Raw genomic sequence first — 22,791 nt, forward strand, 5'->3', positions numbered from 1 at the left:
TCCAGACACTTGTATTACACAGGACATAATGAATCACTGATAAGACTCTCTATCTTAGGGCACAACTCCCAGTCTTTCACATTTAGCAGCCCCAGAGTCAAATATCTTGAAAGAATAAACCCAACCCTGAAACAACCTAATAAAAGTATGTCAATATGAATCAGCAATCTTCATTCAATAGAGACACAAGCAAAGAACTTTAACTCCTGGATCAGAGGAAAGCCAAAGAACTGACCCATTATTTCCCAAAAAATCAGTGTCATTTTTAGTAGACTGTACCATCATGTATTTCTTGATGAGTGAATGAAAGAAAAAGTTTTTAAGTACCTACTATGTGCCCAAAATGATAATAAGCACTGAGGATAGAAATAGGAAAAGTGGGCGATCCTGGCTTTCAAGGACCTCGGACTCTAAGTAGGGGAAACAACACATGTCAGTGCATTTTCTCCCTATTTCTAGGTGTATTTCTTTTTTTTTCCTATGTGTATTTCTAAATCATTTTTTGACCACGAATGAACAATTCAGAATTATATTGTAATTACCAAACTAGCTGGGTCCCTATTCATGTAGCTCCATCTACTCACAGGTTATATTCAAAGAGAACCATGGTATCAAGGGAAATGATGACATGACTTGCAGTTGACTTTAATTTGAATGAGGGAGGGCTGTGCAAGGTCACCAGCCTCACTTTCTCCTCCAGAGCCATCCGGTTCCAGTACCCAGGTATTCATCAGTATGACTAGAGATAACCCAGGATGCAATGGGAGATGCTGGCCCTTTAGTCTAAGGCCTTTTTACTTACTCACTTAGAGTGAGGTAAGGCCCATTCAGTGAATAGGCCTCTTGAAGAAGTGAGTCAAGGAATAGCCCAGTTAGAAAAAAAAAGTCAAGCTGCGACTGGAAGACCCTCAGGCTTGTTGTTCCAAAGAGAAACCATTACCCGTTGACATTCACTCTAAGCCAGGACTGCCCAAAATACAGCCATTAAGTGGAGTTTGGGCAGGGACCCATTGTGGTCCAATCTATGAGCAGCCCTCCCTCACTCAAATCAAAGTCAACTGCAAGTAATGTCATCATTTCCCTGATGCCATGGTCCTCTTCTGAAACAAAGGATAAACACAATAACTTTGTAGTACTGGGAGGCTAAACTGTCTTGGGAAAACAGAAATCCTTTTCAGAATGGGATGGAAAAGCATTTGTTATGTGCTTTTTATGTGCCAAGCACATGAGAACTTAATAAAACATCCCGATCCTTAGGTGGTTTATAAGTACTCAGCCTACAGTTGTCCTAGGATATGAGATTATAAGAAGGGATCTGGAGACACACATAGTTAGGCCTCAGAGGGGTAGGCAAAAAAACAGGCACCCAGACTTGAAAGTGAGCTCCAATTGGCTGTCTCACTCCCTACCCTGCTCACTTAGAACAAGAACCTTGTTAGAATCTCAGAGTAGAAGAGGAAGCTGTGCAGAACCAAAGGCAAGTTTTGCCTAGGCTAAGGAGTAAGTGTGGACCTAGAAGCCATATTCTCTCCTCCCCCCTCTCACAAATGAACCTATTTAAAATGGTCTCAGATGACTTTTAAGAGCTATGATAATTTGGTTGCCAATTAAGTTCACTAGATATAGACAGATCCATTTGGCCAGGATCCCAGTGTATCTGAAGAATATAAGTGGTCCCACAAACTTTGAATTGGCAAGCCATGAATACCACAAAGCAGTTGAACAGAAGGTGTGTAACATACTTCTTCTGGTAAACATGAAGCAGATTTTTTCTATAAGACTCTGTTTTCCACACTCTTTTTTAACAATACTCATTGAACTTGATAGTATATTGAATAAATTGCTCTGGGAATTATCTGCCTTTGAAAATTCTTTCTGGAGACTAGGATATTTCTTCCTCCCAAAAAGAGGATAATTTCCTTCTAGAGACTCATTGGCTCATTGCATAATCAGGTGGTTGAATGACTACCAGTACCCATGATGAAATCATAATTCTAGCCTTCATGGAGTGAGACATTGGGATTGAGAAATCAGAGAAGGGCACGGGGAAACTAAGTGGATGACTGAAGACGAGAAGTTTATCATAGGGTCATCCACCATTGAGTCCCTCTATTTTCAAGTGAAGTCTCTATTTGCAAGCTAGTCTCTAAATCCAATCAGAGTATAATTACACAGAGATGAAAACACAAAGATAGCAAACCATTAATGTCTTGGTCTAGGGTGGTTAAGACATAGTTTATTACTATAGCATTTCTTTGTGTAACATGCCACCACGTATTCTTGGTATCTTTTTATTTTCATCAGAAAGTTTAATTTTTCAGACCCCAAACACCTACTGTACTTGACATGCCCTCCGTTTAAACTTGGCACAAAAAAGTATATTAAAGGACAGCTAGGTGGCACAGTAAATAGAGCACCAGCTGGAGTCAGAAGGACCTGAGGTCAAATCCAGCCTCAGACACTTAACATGTATTAGCCATGTGACCTTGAGCATGTCACTTAACCCCAATTCCCCTCCAAAAAATGCAAAAAAAAGTATATTAAAAATATGTTTTTATAAATAATTGCATCATATTAATAATATCCAGATCATTACTTCTGCTCAATGAAACACAGACCTAACTACCCTTGTAGATTAACTTTTTCTGTCATCACTTCCACATCTATGCACATCCAATTGCTTCATAAATGATAGATTTCAAAGCACAAGTTAAAATTTACGTGAAGAAAGAAGAGAAATTGATGAAAGCCTCACCATTTTTCATTAAAGAAAAAAATGCACAATTTTAAATAAAGTTGGGGGAATAAAAGTTAAAATAGCACTAACACATCTACTTATGTCAGTCAATGACTACTATAGAATGAGGAACCTTGCCCAAATTGATCAGAAATAATTGGTCAAGGTGATCAAACTATACACCATATGCCAAAGAGATGAGGTTGGGGGGAAATGGTTTAAGATTGACTTCCTGCACAGTGGGCTTATTTTGTCTTTATGGCTCCGCAGGGTTTGACAAGGTACCCGGAGCATAGTAGGCTCTTTAATAAATGCTTGTTGAATTGAATTGATGAAAACTATTAAAATAGTGGCTTTGTTTATTTTATTAGCAAATTGTGTTCTCGAGCAAAACTCCATTCATAGCAAAAAATCTCTTAGAGAAGCTCTCTGGACAGATCCAAGTGATGGAGAAACTTGCAGCTGTCAGTGATGAAAATATGGGGAACATCAGCTCTGTCATAGAGGGTGAGTATCTGTGAGATAGACTCTAAATCCCAGTTTAGGATGATGCTCATTAACCAAATTTCTCAAAAGAAGGGAGAGAGGGAGAGTAATGGAGAAAGAGCACTGATTAGTCTCAGAGGACCTAGGTTCAAATCCTGCCTGTGATGCTTACTACCTCTGTGATCATGAGAAAGTCTCTTACTACTTTGACCTCAGTTTCCTCATCTGTAAAATGAGACATTTGTACCAGATGGTCTCTGTGGTCTCTTCCAGCTCTAGAATGGTGATCTTATGATCTTTTTTGACCAGTGGCAAGCAGGCAAGATAACATAAGGTGCAGTCTCTGGCCATAGAATAGAAATGAACAAGATAAGGGTTCTATTTTGAGAAAATCAGGATTATTCTTACTTCCCTAAATATCTTTGTCTCCAACTTCTTCACAAACACCCCCCCCCAAAAAAAAAACTCCACAGCCTAGGTATATTCCCATGATAGTAAGCAGTTCCCTTTTTGGAAAAGTACAAGACTAGCAAGTGAATTCACAAGCCCATAGACATACTGTTATCCAAAATGGTTCCTAAGCTTGGGAAGGGGGTGGGGAGGGGCAGATGGAGAGTGCTGTCTGCCTAAAATACTCTGGACTTGTGAAGTTTAAAAATTGGACACTCTTGCAAAGTCCTGAATTTCACTTTCCAAAGAATCAAAGTGATTGGGGAAGTTTCACATCAGCTGTTCAATGAAAATCATGCAAGGCCCTTGACTGGTTCTCTTGTTTAGTTTCATAACTTAAGACTGAAACTCCCTGATAAGTTATGTGACTGGGCATTTGCCCAGCGCAGATCCACCTTCTGCAGACATTCCTTGGCCTGGAATGAGTGCGAAGACCCAGTGGGAAGACGTGTTCTCATCTCAGCCCTCCCATTTATTAGTTATGGAATTTTAGGCAAGTCACTTAATGTCACTAAGCCTCTGTTGCCCTACCCACCCACAGGTTTGATGTAGAAGTGATGTGAAAACATTTCCAAAAAGTTAAAGTTAAAACTCTACCTTCTATTCTCATTAATCCTGTGACTGTGGCCATATCCCATCATCCCACTTAGTGTACCATTTAGCACTCAACTTGATGTATCACCCCTGTTTTCCCTACCAATCTCATCCAGGCCAAGGTGTTGCTGGTCCAGCCAGAAATATCAAGGACATTAAGGAGAATTCTCTTATTTTTCAAAACTGGCCAGACTATAACATTCTTATGGATAAAACAAGTGTCCTTTGGATCCTTTCCTGCTTTGATGCCCTGGTCTTTTTCTTTTTGAGATATGAGAATCCAGGAGAAGAGAAAACAAAGGGAGAGGCTGGACTAGGAAACTGAGGGACATAGCTAGGATATTTATTACTTAGAAGGAACAGTCCTTTCTGAAGAAGCCTCTCCATTGGTTATGTGGTAAACTCACTACAATATCTTTGTACTTTAAACCAACATGGAGGCTTCCCAGAGGAAGATCATAATCAACCTCCTGTAGTGTTACATTTTGGAAACTTTAAGAAAAAAATGCTTGCCATTCCCACTCCATACTCATCTTCCTACTCCCCCCCCCCCCCCCCCCAAGATCTCCCTAACTTCCTCTCATCTGCTTTATTGAAGTGTAGAAGGGGAGCTAACACTTAATAGTTGTGACTTTGGATAAGTCATAAACTTTCCTAGCCTTAAGTTTTGTCTGTTAAATATGAACAATACATCTACACTACATGTCACTTGGGGAGGTGTGAGGGAAAGCCCTTTCTATGTCATGTTGTTTGTCTTGAAAGAGGACCTATGATATCAGGAGGGTGATGTCTTGACTTGCCTGTGAATTGGATTTGAGCGAGGCAGAGCTGTACAAAGTTCTCAGCCTCATTTTCTCCACCAGAATCTTTAGAGTACAGTGGCAAGACAAAAGTCCAGACAACTGGGGATGGCCTGGGATGCAGTGGGTGACCTTGTTTTTCTAAATTAAGGTCTTTCCAGGTCTCGTTTTGCCTGAGGCAATGCCTGTTCAATGACTAAGGACTAGGTAAGAATTGAGACAAAAGGTGGCCTAGTTTGCCATCACATAAGTATCAGTCTGGGAGGGGAAGACCCTTGAAGTTTCTGGCCAAAACAAAAAACAATTGCTATTTACATTCATTCCCCTAAACAATGAACCACAGAGGCTTGGGCTGGGTCATTCAATGAAAGCCAAAGTTGTACACCATAGAATGCTATGTAATATAACTTTTTTTTTCCCCACCAGCTATCCCAGAATTCCATAAAAAGTTGTCACTCCTATCTTTTTGGACAAAGTGCTGCAGCCCTCTGGGAGTCTACCACACCTCAGTTGACCGGGTGATGAAGCAGCTCGAAATCAACTTTGCTAGAACTGTCAACAAAGAACACCCAGGACTTGCAGAAACAGGTATGTTGGCAGACCCAAAGGCTTTATTTTATCCTTTCGATGAGTGCAGCCACAGGGAGCCCACAGAATGCCTGCTTTAGAGGGTTCCATTCAGAAGTGAAAATGTTATTTTATTAGAATTATGAAACTAGGAGTGTGAGAGTTAAGTCTAAAATTCAGACAAGGATGTTTAAAAATTATCATTCTCTTGCCCGGCTGTCATGCCTTACAGAGATGTACAGACTACTAAACTAAGTCAGTGAGCTACCCATGTACCTGCGTGCCAAAATCTAACTATATGTATTTTTTCATTCACCTTTTTTTCCTCTCCACATAACAGAATCATAAATTAGGCCAGTGGTGAGGAACCTGCACCCTTGAGGCCACATGTGGACCTCTAGGTCCTCAAGTGTGACCTTTTGACTGAATCCAAAACCTCAAGGTCACATGTAGCCTCGAGGCAACAGGTTCCCTGAATTAGGCTTACCACCTTGGTACCATCTTCAGCTCCTTACTGTCATTCCACCAGCATATCCAATCTATTGCCAAACCTTGTTTAAACCTTAGCTAACCTTATTTCTTGTACACATCCCTTCCTCTCCACTCCCACCCACCCTGTTTCAGACTCCATCATCTCTCAACCTAAACTATTATGATAACCTTCTAAATGATCTCCCTACCTCTTCACTCCCATCCCCTAAAAGGTTTTTGCCTGTCCATTCCCCAACACAAGCCTACTCAGAATCATCCATGATTTCCAAGTGATGGGCCCAGTTACCAGGGGGTGGGATCAGAACACAGAAGAAGAAAGTCATAGATAAAAGGCTTTGGGAATTGAAAGCTAAGGATTTGGTGCATACCATGACCCTGAAACTTAATTACCTGCTGTGAGAATCAGTGCCTACAAGCAGGCTGGGAAACCTCATTTTTGCTATTGCTATTCTTAAATATTTGCATTAGTCAGTATAACATATCATCTTCCCTAGGTCTATTGTCACCCAAGGAAATAAGGGGTTTCCACAGGAGCAGGCATGCAATTTTAGGAAGTATCAAAGTACAGTGGAGAGAGAACATTGGTTCCAGAGTCAGAAGCCTTGGGTTTGAATCCTGCCTCTGCAACTTTTTATCTGTGGGACCTCAAGCAAGTTATCCAACATCCCTGGACCTTAATTTCTTAATCTGTAAAATAAAGATGTTGGACTAGATGGCCTTCATGGTCCCTTATAGCTCTAGGTTTGTGAAGTTATGAATGAAGGTCTATATCCTTTCATTCTATTTTTTTTTTGGAGGCAAACAGGGTTAAGTGACTAGCCCAGGACCACACAACCGGTGTGTCCAAGGCCACATTTGAACTCGGGTCCTCCTGCCTCCAGGGCTGGTGCTCTAACCACTGCTCCACCTGGCTGCCACCATTCTATCATTTCTTAGGAGGAACTTCTACCTGGGCTTAAATTTAGGTGTTCTGAGAAAACTTCCACTCAGGGCAGCAGTTTAGATCCCTGATACCTCTAAATAAGGAGTCAGCCTGGGATAGTAGAAATAATGTTGAAGAACCTGGGTTTGAATGCTTTCTCTGGTACTTACCAGATATATGACCTTGTACAAGCCACTTAACCTCTGCCTCCTGAACTGATGGGCTGAGCTTCCATATCCTCTAGGACTGACCCATTTCTTGTCTTCCCATAGCATTTCGAACACTCGTGTCTCGAATTCTGGATCGGACAGATCCCTTGCTTTCCTCCAGCCTGTCCTCTGAAGTTATCACAGTTTTTCAGTATTATCATTACTTTGCCAGCAATGGTGTGAGTGACCTTGAGGGTTACTTAATTCAGTTGGCTAAGCAAGGTAGGATCCACTGGATTTTGTTTCACTGTGATAATTGTTTGCTTTGCAGTTGCCAGCGTCCATTCCAACAACAGCCTTGAGTGATGGTAGCCCCATTTTCTTCTTCATGATTTATCATTTAAATGTTCACTTCTCATAAAGTGAGTGGAACCAGAAAATACATGCAGTAACAGCCACATTGTGCACTGACCAACTTTGATAGACTTAGCCCTTCTTAGCAATGCAATGATCTAAGACAGTTCCCAGACTCATGCTGGAAAATGCTATCCACATCCAAAGGAAGAACTATGGAGTCTGAATACGGATCAAAGCATATATTTTCTCTTTTTTTTTGTTTGTTTTTTCTATCTCAAGGTTTTTCCCTTCTGTTCTGATTCTTCTTTCACAATATGACTAGCATAGAAATATATTTAACATGTATAATCTATTTCAGATTGCAGGCTGTCTGGGGCAGGAGGAAAGAGAAAAAAAATGGAACTCAAAATTCTATAAAAGTGAATGTTGAAAACTAAAAATAAACAAACAAACAAAAAAATAAGTGCTCCCTCTTTGGGATCTTTTCATTGTTTATATCCCCAGTGCCCAAGGGCAATTCTTGGCACATAGAAAGTTCTTAATAATGCATAATGATATACTTGATCATATCCTTAATGATACACTTGATCATTGACTGAAATGAATTTTGCATTGTTAATGTAAGCTATCTTCTGGTGAATAAGCAAAGGAATTTCTGCCAAGACTCCAATCATTTAACATTAATAGCATTCCATTAATGGGAAGTCCGGAAGTGATTCTATTGGTGACTCACATTTTTTTTACATTTAACTTGCTGCTTCTAGGTTGCAAACTTCCAATTGCTATTTCCTCTGGCTCTGTAGATAGAGTTCTCATAATAGAAAACAGGAGGGATATTTGCTTGCACGAGTACAGAAGAGTAGAGCAGAGGGGGGAAGAAAATTCACATTTCATGGAAACGTGAAGCAAAAATATCCAGAACAAAGAAAGAGGAATATAGTTAGGGCTCTTTATGGAGGCATTTTATGGTGAGGAGGAAAAACCTAAACAAGTCACTTCAACTCTCTGAGACTCAGTTTTTTCTTCATCTTTAATATGGGAATAATATTTATACTGGCTTCTTCGCTGTTTTGTTATTAAGCAAGCACTTTTTAAACTAAAGTGCTTGGTAAATATGAGTCATCCGTATTCCAGTGTAGCCCTTTCAGATGTAAATAATAGAATCAAAACCAAAGTTTATAAGGTGTTTTGTTAAGAAACCTTCTTAGGTAATGGGCTGGGGAAGTAACTGGATTATTCCTTTTAGGTCTGTGCATTGTTGATTGATTTTTTTTTAAATAGTGTCTCCCGTAGTGGTGATGGATTTATACTGTGCACAGTCTCTCTTAACCTGATGTCCTTGTGACCAATAATATGCATTTGCAAGGCATCCCACTAGAGACAGAGGCAGAATGGTGGAGGTGGATAAAGAGCAAACCTCAATGTCAGAAAGATTTGGATCTAAGTGTTACCTCTGCGGTATGCTAGGTCTGTGATCTTGGGCAAGTCCCTTTACCTCTCAGCATCCCAGCCAACCCTCTAAGACTAGGTGAGTTACCAGTATATATTGATAGAGGAAATTTTTTCTTTTTTTTTTAAATTTATTTACTTTTAGTTTACAACATTCAGTTCCACAATTTTTTGAGTTCCAAATCCCACCCCACCCCCACCATGGAAGCATGCAATCTGATATAGGTTCTACATATACCTTCACATTAAACATTAGTCAAGTTGTAAAGAAAAATTATAACCCGTGGAATGAACAATGAGGAAGGAGAAAGAAAACGAAACGAAAAAGAGAGCAAGTAGTTTGCTTCAATCTGCATTCGGACTCTGTAATTCTTTCTTATTCCTGTATAGCCTTTTCCATCATGAGTCTTTTGGATTTGTATTGCTGAGAAGAGCCCAGTTAGTCATCACAGATATGATGTGTCTGTAATTGTGTACAATGTTCTCCTGGTTCTTCTCCCCTCACTCAGCATCAGTTTATATAACACTCTCCGGGTTATTATGAAGTCTGTCTGCTCCTCATTTCTTATAGCACAATAGTATTCCATTATATTCATATACCACAACTTGTTTAGCCATTCCCCAATTGATGGGCATCCCCTTGATTTCCAGTTCTTTGCCACCACAAAAAGAGCTGCTCTAAATATTTTTGTACACACAAGTGCTTTTCCCATTTGTATGATCTCTTTGGAATACAGACCTAGAAGTGGTATTACTGGGTCAAAGGGTATGCACATTTTTATAGCCCTTTGGGCATAGTTCCAAATGCTTCCCAGAATGAACAGATCACAACTTCACCAACAATGCATTAGCGATGCAATTTTCCCACATCTTCTTCAACATTTATCATTTTCCTGTTGTGTCATCTCAGCCAATCTGACCAGTAAGATGTGGTAACTAAGAGTGGTTTTGATTTGCATTTCTCTAATCAATAGTGATTTAGAGCATTTTTTTCATATGATTACAGCTATCTTTAATTTCTTCCTCTGAAAACTGCCTGTTCATATCCTTTGACCATTTATCAATTGGGAAGGGAGTGTTTTCCTTTAAGAATGCCCTTCACTAATGAACTCAAAAGTCAGGACCAAAAAGGGATAAAGGGACAGTCTATGACCATGAAACATCCTGCTGGCACAAATGAGAATCAAAGCTCTAACTGTGGCCATATTAGCTCCATGCCCTAACTATTTAACTAGCCAGATGAATTAAATAATTAAAAATCGTTCACCAATTGAAATAAGCATAGTTGAGGCATCCTTTAAGCTGGTGGGATCTCTATGTCATAAGAGCTGGTGGTCTTAAAGTCCAGAATGAAAAATCCATTTTTAGATATGGCCAATGTATAGAATTTGTTTTGCTTGATTATGTATATTATTGCAAGTGTTTTGTTTTTCTTCTTTTTCGATGATGGGGCTGATGGGGAAAAGGATACACGCAATATAGAATTATCCCCCCCCCCAAAAAAAGAAGTTATTAAAGTATGGGTTATCCCCCCCAAAAAAAGTCTGAGTGCAGCTTTAGTTTTTAATAGTTTAATAGTTTCCAAGTGCACTCAGACTTTTGGGATACCCTGTTTAACATGCACAAAAGAAAAAAGAAGGGCCAATAGGAATTATAGACCAGTGGGACAGATTTGAAAATAGCATTGAATTCCTTTACTTAAAAGGAAAAGCAATAAATATATATATGTATATATATATACATATATATATATACACACATATATAAGAGATTCGTGGTTTTATGTATAATCCTCATTATCTATTCTATTTGATATATGTAAATGCTAATTTTATATGATGTTTGTTAAGTTCAGAATAAAAAATAATTTTATTTTTTTAATTTAAATAATTTTTTTAAAAAAGGAAATTTTGTTGTAAAATTATCACATTAAAAAAATGAACCAGAATGTTAACACACTTCTCTCCTTAATCTAGCTGCAATGGTTCAGACTCTCCAGTCATTAAGAGATGAAAAACTGTTACAGAACATGACTGATCTCACAGCCAACAACCTCCCAGTCCAGCAGGAAGTATTCCGAGCCCTGGCTTTTCTTCTGGCTGAAAACAATGATGAGATTAGTCAGGCTGTGACACTGTATTTGGCAGCAGCATCCAAAAATAAGCATTTCAGGGAAAAGGTAAGTGGTTAGATAATGGAGAAATCATTTAATCCTCCTCTATCATTTAGCTGTAATGCACCACTATCTATTTATTCCATATGGCTCATTCTTTCATTCAACAAGCATTTTGATTGGTATGTTGTGTCCAAATAGCCCTGACGGAGAGAGTGGACAGAGAACACATGGGCCATATTTGTTATCTATCTAAAGAGATGAGGTACCTCTGTCAGAGTACTAAAGAATGTGCTACCATAGACAGGGTGCTAAGGAAATGCAAAGTGTCTACAAAGTCTCTTGATTTTTGCGATTTGATTATTTATAAAATAGGAAAGAAGATCTGACCAGCATTATTGTCAGCTCTGGGTTGTGGGTTTGTCATAAGACAAAATGGGGTGGAACCAGAAACCAAGGCAGGCTACTAGAGAAGAATAGACATGCTAGTACACAGTCTAGGGATCACAACTGGGAGGTAGGAAATGGGGAATGATGTTACAATGGGCCCTGGGGTCAAAGTTGAGTTTAGGGTATTAATCCAAACTGGAAGACACAGGGAAGGTTTGGAGTCCAGATTCAGCCTCCAGAGATACAAACCAGGCAGGGGCCACAGGAAAAATCAAGGTCGGGGCTAAGAAATGGTGTTCAAGCATCCAAGATGGACCATTGGACAGAATGCTAATTTATAACCACAGACTGGGATTCAGAATTCTAGTCAGACACAGGAAAATGGACAGAGAATGGAGTTCTGACCAGGAGATTTGAAACAAGAGGAGCTGTGGGATAAGCCACATCTAAATACAACCAAAGTGTGACTTGATCCCATCATGGCATTGCCTCTGCCCTTGTCTGAGTGTGCATACTTTTCCTGTGTGACCAGATAAAGGCTAGTAGGTATGTGTTCTGTACCCCAGAGAAAAACAACAGATAGAGTTCTACAGGTTCTGATAACTGTAACAACAGGACTAGGTTTTCCAAGGAATCGTTAAAGTTCTTACAACCACATTTGAACCCACTCAACAGAATGCCATCATGATTCCTTCCCTGAACATGTTTTCTAGGGACAAAAATAGAATTTATATTGCTTTCCCTTCTCACTGCCTGGTAGAAGCCTATGTCAAGCAAAGTTTCTGTATCCAACAGGTAACATAGTTGTAAAGAATTTTGCCCAAGATGGAAAACATTAGTCGTAATGCATTTTCCTGTCAAAAAGATTTGGATTAAAAAAATGTTCCTTGTCTTTTTTGCTACCCCTGTTCTCTTGGACCTTCCCTGTTCTCCTAGTCTATTGGGACTCTTTAGACTTCATTTGCCTTCCTATTCAGCCGCCACCACAGTCAGCCACTTCAAAGATGCTCTCAACAGTATCCTAGAATCCCTTGCCCTCTTGATTATTTCCCATATCTACATTGCCAGTTAGATCTGATCATGTCACTGCCATCCCTCACTCAGTAAACTTCAGTAGCTCCTATTTCCTCTGTTCAGATATAAAATTCTCTGGTTTTTAAATCCCTTCACACATCATTCCTTTCTACTTTCCCATTCTTTTTACACTTTTCTCCCCTCCATGGACTCTACAATCTGATAACGTCAACCCTGTTCCTTATATATGGTACATCCCATCTCCTGACTACATATACTCTCAGTGACTGTTACCTATACTTGGAATACTCTCCTCCACTCTACATCCTGGTTTCTTTCAAGTCTCAGCTCAAATTCTACCTTCTGCAAGAGGCCTTTCCTAGTCCCTCAGTACCCTTCTTCTGAGATTTCCTCCAATTGATTACAATTGATACAGTTGTTTGTATGCTGTCTCCCCCATTAAAACGTGAGCTCCTTGAGGGTAGGAGCAGCTTTTGCCTTTCTTTGTATTACCAACGCTTAGCATAGTGCCTTGAACATAGCAAGCATTTTTTTCAGTAGTTGTTGAGTAAACTGCTGTCCTTTTCCTCCATTCTCGTGGCCTTATATTATTGTAGAAAGTCTGTAGTTCCCTTTCATGCTGTCTAAACTCAAATGGGCATTTCATGCTACTCAATAATCCATCGTTTCTGATTCCCTTTTGCATTCTTCACAAGAAATGTTTTCATTTCTTCTTGAGCCCCTATTCTTACTTCTTTCCTACTTACTCTCAGCAGATAAACCGAGCCAATGATCTTGAGCAAGCCACCCAATCTCCAATGGGTAGCATTGACCACAGGGACTGGAAAATGAGCATTGTCAGCAGGAGGATCTCCAAGGTCCTTTTCAGATTTAATGTGATCTCATCCATGTACTTCTTTCTTTTCCACCTCACCTTTTGTATATGTCTTCCCCTGTTCTCCCCACCCCCGTATCCTTTGGTACTTTGTCCATTATCCTGTCTTCCTCTTGTATCTTTCATCTCTCTTTCTCCAATGATTGATTGATTCCTTTTTACCTATGAGTTTACTAGGTGCCATCAATCAATCAGCAAGCATTTATTAAATTCCTATTATGTGACAGACATTGTGCAAAGCTCTAGGGATACAGAGCGGGGGGGGGGGGGGGGGGGGGGGAGGGAAAGTGCATTGGACCTGGGGATCTGGGGAAGCATAAGTTCCCATCCTATATCCAGCAGCTCTGTAACTATGGGCAAGTCTCTTCACTTCTGGGCCTCTATTTCCTTGTCTATAAAATGGGAACAATAATACTGGTAATTCTTAGTTCACAGGGATGTTGTGAGGATCAAATGAGATAATATCTTTAAAGTATCTATAAAATATCTCTAAAGAATTACAGCACTATATAAATACCATCTATTGTTGCAATGCAAATGGAAAGTGCTGGTAAATAAAGGCTAAACTATATAGAGAGTGCCGAGGGCTCACTAAAACACGTACTGGGGAAGGGCATGACTGCCTTAGTGGGGCATGGAATTGTTACAGGCCTTTACTTGTTCTTACTGACTCATTGTTCTTGAACCATGGCAAAGCTTTAAAGGACAAATACACTATTTGCTGCTCTTTCTTCCCACATCTGTACATGGAGAAAATCCCTCTTCTTCTGTAATGACAATCTCCCATGGGGATGTTGATTTTATTTTTAATCAGCCTCAGGCATTGTCAAAGGAAATACTGTAAGCCTGGGTACTAACTGAAGTGAACTGTTCTTACTACCCAGTGTGTTCTTTTGTTCCTTTCCAGCAGTATTACCAATCTGGGTTTCACAGCAGTCAGGATTTCTTAGGCAACAGCTCAAACTAAAGTGAGTAATGTGATAGCTCTTTTGTGGTGGCTGTCTAGGGCTGTATATCTCTGCAGGATATAAGGAAGTGCCAAGTGGATGCCTCCTGCCCAAGCTCAAGAAGAGCTTAGTGCCAGTGCTAAGCCCAGAAGAGGCCCTGGATACTCAGGGCTTGATATTGTCAAGCAATATCTGTTAAGTACCTGATTTTGCATGCTGTCATGCTGTGGGCTAGGGCAAAACCCTTGTTGCCTAGAAGCTTATCATCTAAGGCAGGGATTCATCATCTAGGGTCCATGAACTTTTTGTTTTAATACTTTGATGCATTCATTTTAATATAATTGCTTTCCATTGTAATTATTTTCAGGCACATTATACTGAGAAGGGGTCTATAGGCTTCACCAGACTGCCAAAAGATCCATAAGGCAACACATAATGACATAACTGACTTTCAAACTCACTTGTCACCAACCTCAAAACAACCCAAGACCGGGTTGAAATTAGGCCTAAAATGAACAACTTCATGACTCACAGATTCTTACTACTAGAGAGGAGTCAGGGCTAAATGAGGAAAAATTGGGTAATAGGGAAAGGAGTCATCCTAGAAGCTCAGATACATGGGCTCAATCTGCTGCTGATTACTTGACTCCTTTGGGCCTCATGTTCCTCATCTGCTCATTAAGGAGGGGAATGTGAATTAGATGAAGTCTAAGGGTCCTATCAGCTAAAAAATTCAGTGTATACACTTATCACAGAGACATAATGACATAATTGACTTTAAAACTCATTTGTCACTTCAAAACAAACCAAGACCAGGGTGAAAATAGGTCTAAAATGGGCAAGGGATGACAGGTGGAAGGCCAGCGTATGCCACTGTCTCTGGCTCAGTCTCAGGAAAAAAGTGAGAAAGGCCTTTGGTGCATTCAGTGGACTCTGATGAATTTATGAAAAGCTACAGACCAGATTCACAATAGGATGGGCAAACATAACAGATTGAAAGCTGCAACCCTGGAGGAAACCAGAGACTCAATGAGATTGGAGCCTACTCCAAGGACTCGAGATAACATACACTCCTTTGACTACACACAAAGATAAACTTGATTGACATTTTTTCATGTGTCTTTTTTTCCCCCCAGGCTTTACTGTACTACTGTGAGGCACTGACAGAGACAAACCTCCACCTTCAGAAGGCAGCGTGCATGGCACTGAAAAGCCTTGAGGTGAGTACCAGGACCAGCATTCCTTGGACAGTTCAGAATAGTTGATGATGCAAAACTGGTTGACTCAGTCAACAAACATTTATTTATAAGGGCTTACTCTATACAAGACATTATGCTAAACTCTGGGCATAGAAAGAAAATAAAAAACAATGATCTTGTTTTCAAGGACCTCACAATCTAATGAGGAATATGAAATGCAAACAATTATGTTATACAAGATATATACAGAGTAGATAGAAAGTAATCTGAGAAGAAGGTTTTAGCAGAGAGAAATTGGGGGATGGGGATAGGGCAGAGGATAGGGCAATAGGGCCAGTAGACCAGGAAAGGTCTCTTACAGAAGATAAGTTTTGGGTTGAGTCTTTAAATCAGGAGATAGAAGAAGGCAACAGAATGGAACAAGTATTTAAGTGCTTTGCAAATGATAAGTGCTTTGCTATGATAAGTGCTTTGCAAATATTATGTCATTTGTTATAAAAACCCTGTGGGATAGGTGCTATTATTATCCCCATTTTATAGTTGAAGAAACTGAGGCAGACAGAAGTTAAGTGGCTTGCTTGAGCTAGTAAATTAGCCTTCTAACTCATCACTCTGTCTCTGCTTTCTCCCCCACTCAAACCATTCCCCACACTGTTCTCTATATTGCCCTCTAATCTTTTAAATGCATCTTTCTGATATTACCCCCCAACCCTTCCACCCATTTAAAAACCCTCAGTGCTCCTCCCATTGCCTACCCAAGTCCCCACATCCACAAAAAAACCTAAACCTCTTAGTTTTAGGATATCAGAGTAGCAAGTGAAGGAAATATGCTACCTTTTTACATGAAAGTGATGACACTGGTCCCTTATCATTGATATTTTTCCAGTAACACTAATAAATTTGTACTATTCTATCTATATTCTCTCACTTAGCTCTCCCATGTAATCAGAGACCCATATTCACAAGGCTCCTGGCCAGAAAGTTGACCTCTGAGGTCGTGGATTACAATAAATACTACTGAAGTATATGGAGTTCAAAATTATTATCCCATGATTATGGCCTCACCAACACCTATCTCTACGCAACCAAACCCATCTAACTGTGGACAACAAACAATGGAACCCACAGCTTTTCTTTTCATCACAAAATCATGACTGAGGGAGACTTGGGGAGATCATCTAGTTGTATTGCTGTAGTTAAGTTGTTTTTCAATCTTGTCCAACTCTCCATGACTGCATTTGGGGTTTTCTTGGCAGAGATACTGGAGAGGTTTGCCATTTCCTTCTTCAGCTCATTTTATAGATAAGGAAAAAGAAGCAAACGGGGTGAAGTGACTTGCCCAAGGTCACACAGCTAGTAAATGTCTGAGGCTAGATTTGAACTCAGGAAGATGAGTCTTCCTGACTCCAGGTCCACTGCTTCATCCACTGTACCACCTAGCTGCCCATCACCTAGTTTAGTAGCTCTCAAATATCTGTTCCACAGAGTCAGCTTCCTCAAAAGGACCATAGATTCTACAGATATCAACCCATTCCAGCTTCCCATTATAAAACAGTCACAACAAATATATCAGAAAGGTGACTGTTTTTTAAAGAAACAGTTGATTATATAAATAATTTCTAATTCTAGAAATCAAAATACAGAGAATTTAATTTCTGAAACTACAAGAAACAACAAATGTCTGGAAGAATTTCAATGAATCACTATTATAATTCATTGAATCATCTTTAAGTACAAACAACTACGGTCATCTCAAACAGATGAGAATCTATATTCACGGAGTCTCCAACCTCTGGCTAACCTTTCCATTATTTAACAATTCTTAACTGTTGGGAAAATTTCTAAGGACTTCATATACCATCTCCATGTTATTTTTTTTATCTTATACAAAATCCTACTGAAAAGTGGGAATAATAGCATCTCCCTTAAAGGGTTGTTGTGAAGATTAAATGAAATATTTGTAAAGCACTTTACAAACCTTAAGTACCATATGAGTGTAATCTTTTAGCTATTAGTGATAAAACCTAATCACTGGTAAAAAAAGAAAAAACCCTAATATTTTTTATCTGGCCTAACATTTCATAGTACTTTTTTAAGGTTTGCAAAGTGCTATACATTTATTATCTCATTTTAATCCTTTCAACAACCCTGGAAGTTAGGTGGGCTTATCACTCATTTAAAGATGAGGAAACCAAGGCAGAAAGTGACTTGGTTCACACAGTCAGGTTTCAAACTCAGAATTTCCTAACTTCCTGATCTCCAAGTCTAACTTTCTCTGCATGTATTCACCACCCAGCTGCCTAGAATCAAACTTCTCCCACGGGGGAGTTTGTAAGTTCCTCATCCTCTTCTTCTCTTGTCTTGTATGATGCTTATATACTGTTTTCCTCCAAGGCTTAAATAAGAATATACCCCCTTTCAGTGATTCACCTTGTACAGAAAAAGTTACTCCCAAGGCCAGGAACCTTGTGAATGTGGGTCACTGGTTACATGGGAGAGTTAAGTGAGAGAATGTAGAGAGAATAGTACAAATTTATTAGTATTACTGGAAATGACCGGTGTCATCACTTTCATGTAAAAAGGTAGCACATGGCATTCGCTTGCTACTCTGATATTCTAAAACTAAGAGATGTAGGTTTTTTGGGGGGTGGGGGTAGTGGGAGTACTAAAACACCCAAAATTTCCCCTATTAAACTGATGATCCTTTTTAAAAAATATTATCCATTTCCAAGCGTTTGTGTGATTTCTTGTTCTCTTAATTTTATTCTCTTTAGTCATAAGACATGTATGCACAAATTAGCAGAGGTTTTAGGAGAATTAAAATCATGCTTTTAGTTCTGGAATCTCCCAAAAAGGTCCTCCATCTCTTTGGTGCCCTGGAAAATGTGTTTCTCCATATACTCACATTTCTCGGGTTTTTAGGAAATGAAAGATCTTTGTCTGCCTTTTTATAAAATTAAATTGCTCTCACACAAGCTCAGTATCATACAACCTTGTTACCAAAGAAATCTCAGCCTTCAAATCTATTCCCTGGTTCATTTTCTCTCCAAAACTGTCTAAATTTTATCTAAAAGTTGAGTTTCTTGGTATTATGTATTTTAGGAATTTGTGTTAAAATGAAGTTCTTTTTCTACAAATGTAGGAAATCAAAATGTTCTTCTAAAAAGTAAGCAATATCTCATACCCTTGGATAATATTAATCCCTTCTTTTACACAAAAAAATATTTTTTCCATCCTTTTCATCATTAACTGCTCTTTATGAAAAGTATATGTTACATATAAGCAAGATGCAGGCACATCCACAGCTCCACTGCCACCACCTGCCTGAGGCTTTTTTCCTGATCCCTCTGTTTATTAATAAATTCTCCCTCTTGAAATCATTTTCTGTTACTTTGTATATGTGTAGCATTTATTTCCATATAGAATCCATAGAATTCCATAGAATCCCTAGTCCCTACCATAAGGGTTGGTACGTAGTAGTTACTTAAATCTTTGTTGAATTGAATTGTCTCGTATGATAGCATTATCTTCTTCTACTCTAGATGCCAGAATTCTTAAGCCAGGAAATTTCCCCAAAACCCTCTTTTTGCCATTTTGTAGGCTACTGAAAGCATTAAGATGCTGGCAAGTCTGTGCCAGTCTGACAATGAAGAGATAAGAAATGTGGCATCTGAAACATTGCTCTCTCTTGGTGAGTTTCTAAGAATTATATTCATGTCATTTGTTGCTGTGATTTTTTTATGCAGTTTGTTTCTGTACATACACAGTGATGTGGAAAATTAAGGAAATCATCTAAATTATTGAGTATTCTTTTGTTCGGGCACCTGGGTGGCACAGTGGATAAAGCACTGAACTTGAAATCAAGAAGACCTGAGTTCAAATCTGGCCTCAGACACTTGACACTTACTAGCTGTATGACCTTGGGCAAGTCACTTAACCCCGATTACCTTGCCTTCCCCCCTCCAATAAAAAAGAAATGAGGAAACTGAGGCTGAGAAAGGTAATTGACTTACTCAGAGTCATGCAGCTAGTAAGTGATTAGGGCATTTAAAAACCCCTTAGAGGGGTCCACGGGCTTCATCATACTGTCAAAGGAGATTTGTGACACAAAAAAGGTTAAGAATCAGGGTGGCTAGGTGGAGCAGTGAATAGAGCACTGGCCCTGGAGTCAGGAGGACCTGAGTTTAAATCCGGCCTCAGACACTTGACACACTTACTAGTCATGTGACTTTGGGCAAGTCACTTAACCACAATTGCCCTCCAAAAAAAAAAAGGTTAAGAATCTCTGCCTTAAATGATCCCTAGTACATTTTAAATGTTGAACTTCTTTCTAAAAAAAATGAATTTATGTTATTACTTCCCTGATCTCTTACACAAAATGGGGCATACCTGAGTAATTACTGGCCACAGATTCCTCAGTTGGCCTCCTCATAAAATGTACTGTTTATTTTCATCTTATTTTAATAAATACCCAAGTAATAGTAAATATTTGTGTATTGGATGGTGGTGATGATGGTGGTGAGGGAATCCTGGCATCTTTTTGGATCTGAATATCTGCAGAAACTGATCAGAGTTTCAGATTTGCTCCCTAAATAATGCTTAGTTACAAACTTTCACTGGAAAAGGCTTGTCTGACATTTTGTTATCATTCAGTCATTTTTCATTTGTGTCTGACTCTTCATGACTTCATTTGAGGCTTTCTTAGCAAAGACTCTGGAGTGGCTTGCTATTTCCTTCTCCAGCTCATTTTACAGATGAAAAAGCTAAGGCAAACAGGGTAAAGTGACTTGCCCAGGGTCACACAGTCAGATTTGAATTCAGGTCTTCCTGGTTCCAGGCCCAGCTCTCTGTCCACTGTACCACCTAATTGTCCTCCAAGGATCATAATAAAAAGAATAGAATTTGGGTTTTTTTCCCTCATCTAAACTAGCATGCCAACCTATAGCAAATCTATCTCTAAGCAACCTCAGCGTGAAATTCTTTTGTTAGAGAAAATCGAAGGCCTCATGTGTCATTCACACTCAGTGTTTTGTATCCAGGAGAAGATGGACGGCTGGCATATGAGCAGCTGGATCAGTTTCCTCGAGACTGTGTGAAGATTGGAGGTCGTTATGGAAATGAAGTTGCCACCGCTTTCTAACTACTTATGCTCTGCCTGATGTTTAAAGGACATAGCATCTGGCCTTCTTGCCTAGCATGGTGCTGTCATTTAGCTGGGGAGACAAAGCAATGGAGAAATCCTGTTGAAGGAGTACAGAGACTTGATTATTTAGACAACAAATAAGTTGGGCTACTCAATTCCCATCACCTTTTTCCTTTGCCTAATGGTAGAGCAGGCCTCTGACTCAGTAGACAGTATTGTTGATGACTCCCAGCAACACCCAGTAAAATTCAGTCTCATCTGACATAGATGATATTTTTTAAATGGCCATCTCCACTTTTTACATACATTGTATTTTTTTTTACTGGAAGTTTTCCTGTAAGCTTGAAATATTCATGTGACTCATCTCAACAAAGGAAAAGTGGGCTCAGAAAGTAGGGACTAACTGAAGAAAAAGGGGGTTGGTTTTGTTTTGTTACTACAAACTGTAATAAATGTCAACTGCCTTGTGGTTTTCTCTCTGTAATGGACTCAGGGTTGAATTACCCCCCTTGGCTATCCAATATCTTTCAGAAGAGCACAAAAATGGACTTCCACAAATAGATTAGCCTGTAAAACTGAGCAGGATGTTAGCTTATCAACTTAATTTTTGAATGTGCATATAACTTTTTACTTCCTTTTTCAGTCACCCCCACTACCCCTCAATAATTTGCAAGTTTAATGTCTATTCTACTGAAAAGTCAAATTGTTATCTAAAACCTATAAATTAAAGTTATACCTACTCATATATATGTGTATATATATTCAATTAACTTAAGAACATTTCAAGATTAATTTGCTTTTGGATCAAGAAGAAGCAGGTGTTTCACTCTTCCAAGTATATTCTGGGGTATTTTGTCTCTAGTATATGCCAGAACTAAACTCAGAAGGCTAGAAGGGTGCTTGTGATGTGGGATGTGCTTGGGGGGCGTTACAGAGATCCTTGGCTTTTGGAAAGAAGTAGGAGGAAGGATGGTGGGGTGTCTTTGACCCTCACAGGGTTTATGAAACAAGGTCAAGGCAAGATACCCACTATCCAGAGATACCTCATCTATGTCTATACTCCAGAGGCTGTTTCACTGTAGGTGTGAGACAGCAACTTGCTATGTTTACTGCAAAATCAGGGTGCTAAGGTAATGTGAGATGGTTAAAGCAGATGACATTAAGTAATTACTGTCTTGTCTCCCTAAAATTATAAAAAGTAGAATAGACTAAGGCATTTCAGCAGTCCTTAAAGTATTAAAAGGAATATTCATGAGTGTAATTAAAACACCAGGATCCAAACTGTACTGTGTGGATACTTGGTACAGTACTCTGTTTAGATGTCAATTCAACTCATCAAATTTTTAGTATAGTTTTAGAAAAAAACAAAGCACGTCATTTAAAAAATAGAAATTATTTACCAGACTTCCTGATAAATCACTGTTTCAACTGTGAATGTTATAGTGATGTATATACTTGTAAATTTATAAATACTACACAAATATATATATATCCTTTATTGAAAAGATACATTTGTATAGTCTAAAATGTTTACTTGTTTAATGAATGAGCTGGTTCTTTTTATGGAAAGTAAAAGCATAATGTTAAAAGCTGTTTCGAGGGGTTTTTTAATATATATATTATGTCTACTGCATGAGCTGATGATTCCAGATCTTTTTGTACTGACTTTTACTTTTTTTTTTTTTTTGGTGAGGAGGGGCTTCTAGTTTTGTGGCATTTGTACTCCATCACTCTCATGATCACATAAATTAAAATAAAGATTATTTTTGAATTACTAATAGATGCCCCAAGTCAGTTTTACTTTCTTTGACTCAAACATTTTTAGGACAACATGACTCAAGTTTAAAACAACACATTTAGTCTTATCATTCCTTCAGTTAATTCAAACTGTGCTCACCCCCAACTCCCAGGGTTCTCTTCCTCCACAAAGTTTCTTTTCTTTAGTCTATGCCTGTGATTACAATGGTAAGGGCATGTCCCCCTAAGGAAATAACCTCTTCCAAGAAAGATCTGCTCCTGTTCTATAACCTACAGACAGGGAGTGCCTAAAGCACTAAGATACTGAGATTTGCCTGTCATCACACACA

General features: G+C 39.0%; 1 protein-coding gene across 2 annotated transcripts in view; it reads left to right on the plus strand.

Moving 5' to 3' along the window:
- RIPOR2 (RHO family interacting cell polarization regulator 2) overlaps positions 1 to 22,482 on the plus strand; it is a 129,919-nt gene extending 107,437 nt beyond the window's left edge. For both annotated transcript variants that reach the window (XM_069095040.1, XM_069095041.1), the window contains exons 17-23: positions 3,109 to 3,244; positions 5,494 to 5,655; positions 7,321 to 7,479; positions 10,980 to 11,182; positions 15,499 to 15,582; positions 19,162 to 19,252; positions 20,601 to 22,482. In XM_069095040.1, the coding sequence (XP_068951141.1) occupies positions 3,109 to 3,244; positions 5,494 to 5,655; positions 7,321 to 7,479; positions 10,980 to 11,182; positions 15,499 to 15,582; positions 19,162 to 19,252; positions 20,601 to 20,701 (936 nt within the window). In that variant the 3' untranslated portion in view covers positions 20,702 to 22,482. The remainder of the gene's footprint in view (positions 1 to 3,108; positions 3,245 to 5,493; positions 5,656 to 7,320; positions 7,480 to 10,979; positions 11,183 to 15,498; positions 15,583 to 19,161; positions 19,253 to 20,600) is intronic.
- The last annotated feature ends 309 nt before the right edge of the window (positions 22,483 to 22,791 follow it).

The sequence above is a fragment of the Petaurus breviceps genome, unplaced genomic scaffold (assembly GCF_028583685.1).
Source record: "Petaurus breviceps papuanus isolate PSGF00001 unplaced genomic scaffold, PetGlider_PUasm1.0 224, whole genome shotgun sequence".
In the NCBI taxonomy this organism is placed as follows: domain Eukaryota; kingdom Metazoa; phylum Chordata; class Mammalia; order Diprotodontia; family Petauridae; genus Petaurus; species Petaurus breviceps.